This window comes from Endocarpon pusillum (assembly GCF_000464535.1).
Source record: "Endocarpon pusillum Z07020 unplaced genomic scaffold scaffold1352, whole genome shotgun sequence".
NCBI classification, from domain to species: Eukaryota; Fungi; Ascomycota; class Eurotiomycetes; order Verrucariales; family Verrucariaceae; genus Endocarpon; species Endocarpon pusillum.
Window position 1 is genome coordinate 143,249 of NW_006916000.1, and position 2,167 is coordinate 145,415.

The 2,167-nt window shown below is 47.3% G+C and overlaps 1 protein-coding gene across 1 annotated transcript; it reads left to right on the forward strand.

The window, feature by feature from the left end:
- Positions 1-235: 235 nt before the first annotated feature.
- Positions 236-1,616, forward strand: EPUS_06617 (uncharacterized protein; the record flags this gene model as incomplete). Its single annotated transcript, XM_007801765.1, has 2 exons — positions 236-672; positions 725-1,616. The coding sequence occupies 2 exons, from the start codon at positions 236-238 to the stop codon at positions 1,614-1,616; spliced, it is 1,329 nt and encodes a 442-aa protein (XP_007799956.1).
- Between the last annotated feature and the right edge of the window lie 551 nt (positions 1,617-2,167).

Sequence of the window (2,167 nt, forward strand, 5' to 3'; positions counted from 1 at the left end):
TCGAGCATGCTCCTATTGATTCTTGATTTCTACTAGACAAATCATTATTGTATAGTTAAGGAGTAGGTAAGGTAAGTAAATCCTCGAGTCATATTTTGAGCGAAGAACCTAGCCGACGTCATGGGCAAGGCTGAGAGTGCGACCGCCTTGTGGCCTCTCATTGAATTTATTCAAGAGGTGGAGTTCTTTTACTTTCTGGAACGTTTATCGCAATGTCAGCTGTTAATTTCTAGCGATGGCTGAACCGGTTTCGCTGGCCGCTTCTCTTATAACGATCGCAGCTACCGCCTCTGAACTGTGTCAAACTGTTTATCAAACCCTTTCCGCCCTGAGCGAAGTGCCAAAACAGCTTTGCTACATCCACAGCGATCTCGAGGACTTTTACAAAGTTTTAGGAACGCTCCAGGCTCTCCTTCGTGATGAAGAAACTGTCGGCGGTGTGGTGCAACCCATCACATCTATCAACCTTCAGAACGTTTTGAATAACTCTGTTGTCATTTTCAAGGAACTGGCCTGTCTTATCAAGCCCTTTGAAGAACAGGGGGGCTCGACAACTTTGACACTTTGGCAACGAGTCAAATGGGTCTTTCGAGAGAAAGAAAGATTAGAACTAAGAAAGATGTTGATAGCAAACAAGATCACGCTGAATCTAGCCATTTCGATAGCATACCTGTTCGTTGCTCCGCTTGACATAAACACAAACCTTCGACTGATGACTATTTAGTTATAATTCGAGCGCATGTCATGCAAGAGACGCAAGGATGCAGACTAACATTCTCACCCGCATTCGCAATATCGAGGATACCCTTCCTTCAATACTCCAACAGTTTGAAGATATAAAGGCCGCCAGACTTCCAATGTCGGCCCCCTATGGCAGGACTGAGCGAGAAACTCTTAGGTCCGACCATGATTTTGCCCTCCGCAACTTTCTCAATGATGCGACATCATTGTTCTCCAGTGATAATATCCGGAATGCTCCCAGCATGCAAGTCAGCTCGTTCTTAGGCTCAAAGGCTACTGACGCGGTCACATTTCAAACAGCGCCAGCGCGAGTCACTGCGAGGAGTAGGAATGCCAACAATACAGAACCATCGCAACACTCTCCCATACGATACTCAAAGAGAAAATTTAGAGGAAACGTACCTCCTTCAGGTCATGAGCTTGAATCCGACGTTTTAGACGGGCTCAAAGAGCCTGCCTCAGCTCCGAGAACACGTTCAGCCCTGGGATCCTCCATCCCCAACAGACCCTCCAGCCAAGCTAATATTAAAGGTGGTTTGCTCGGTGAAAAGATATTTCGCTTACTCAGCAAGATCCGGCTATATCGCAGACTTTTTCTTCCACCAGATGACTCCACGCCAGGTCCCTCTCACCCTTTGGCAGGGGACAAGGCCTGTTTCCCAGAAATTTCAGGGGAGGAACAGTGGAATCAACAACTCTCACGGTACGAGATGGAGGCTTACGAGATGGCGATCTTTCGGGACTATGAGATGCCGTCAACTTATGAGCTGCCGTCAAGTTACTACGCCGATTGGGCAGATAATCCTCTGCCAGAAAGAGAGAATGTCATAGGCAGGAGGGATCTGGCCATTAGGGCTAGTCCTGATTGGGCATAGCGCTGTTACCCTGCTATTTCTACTTCTTCTCTATTCGAGGCCTATCCTAAACTAAGTACTACCAGAAGATAGATCACCAATACGAATCGTTGCTACGCATTGCGTCCCTGAACCCCCAGTCTTATTGTAGGCTAGATATGATAGAGAAGGTGTCGGCCAGGAACCCAACATGACCAGTTGGCCAGGCGAAAGTCGAATAGTGAATAGCATGATCGGCTGCTTAGAAAACAAAAGCACGGTCTGCCATTCCAACGCGAAGCCACACTCCCGTATCCTTGCTGTTGTGGGCCGTTACAACCTATACAAGGCCGACATGCGTTATCTCAATGAACGGGGTAATTTTGTTTAGGTGCCATACAGTGCCCGGGAATACTCCCAGTAACTAGGATACCAACCTGCGAACTCCCAGTCGATAATCATCGGATCATATGCTGCTTGACCATCCTTGCCGCAGCGAGATTGTATTCGTAACAGAACGTTTATTTCGATCTCTTTCTCCGTTTCCTCAACTCGAGCTCTCAAGGCTTTCTTTCTCTTTTCGATATACCCAT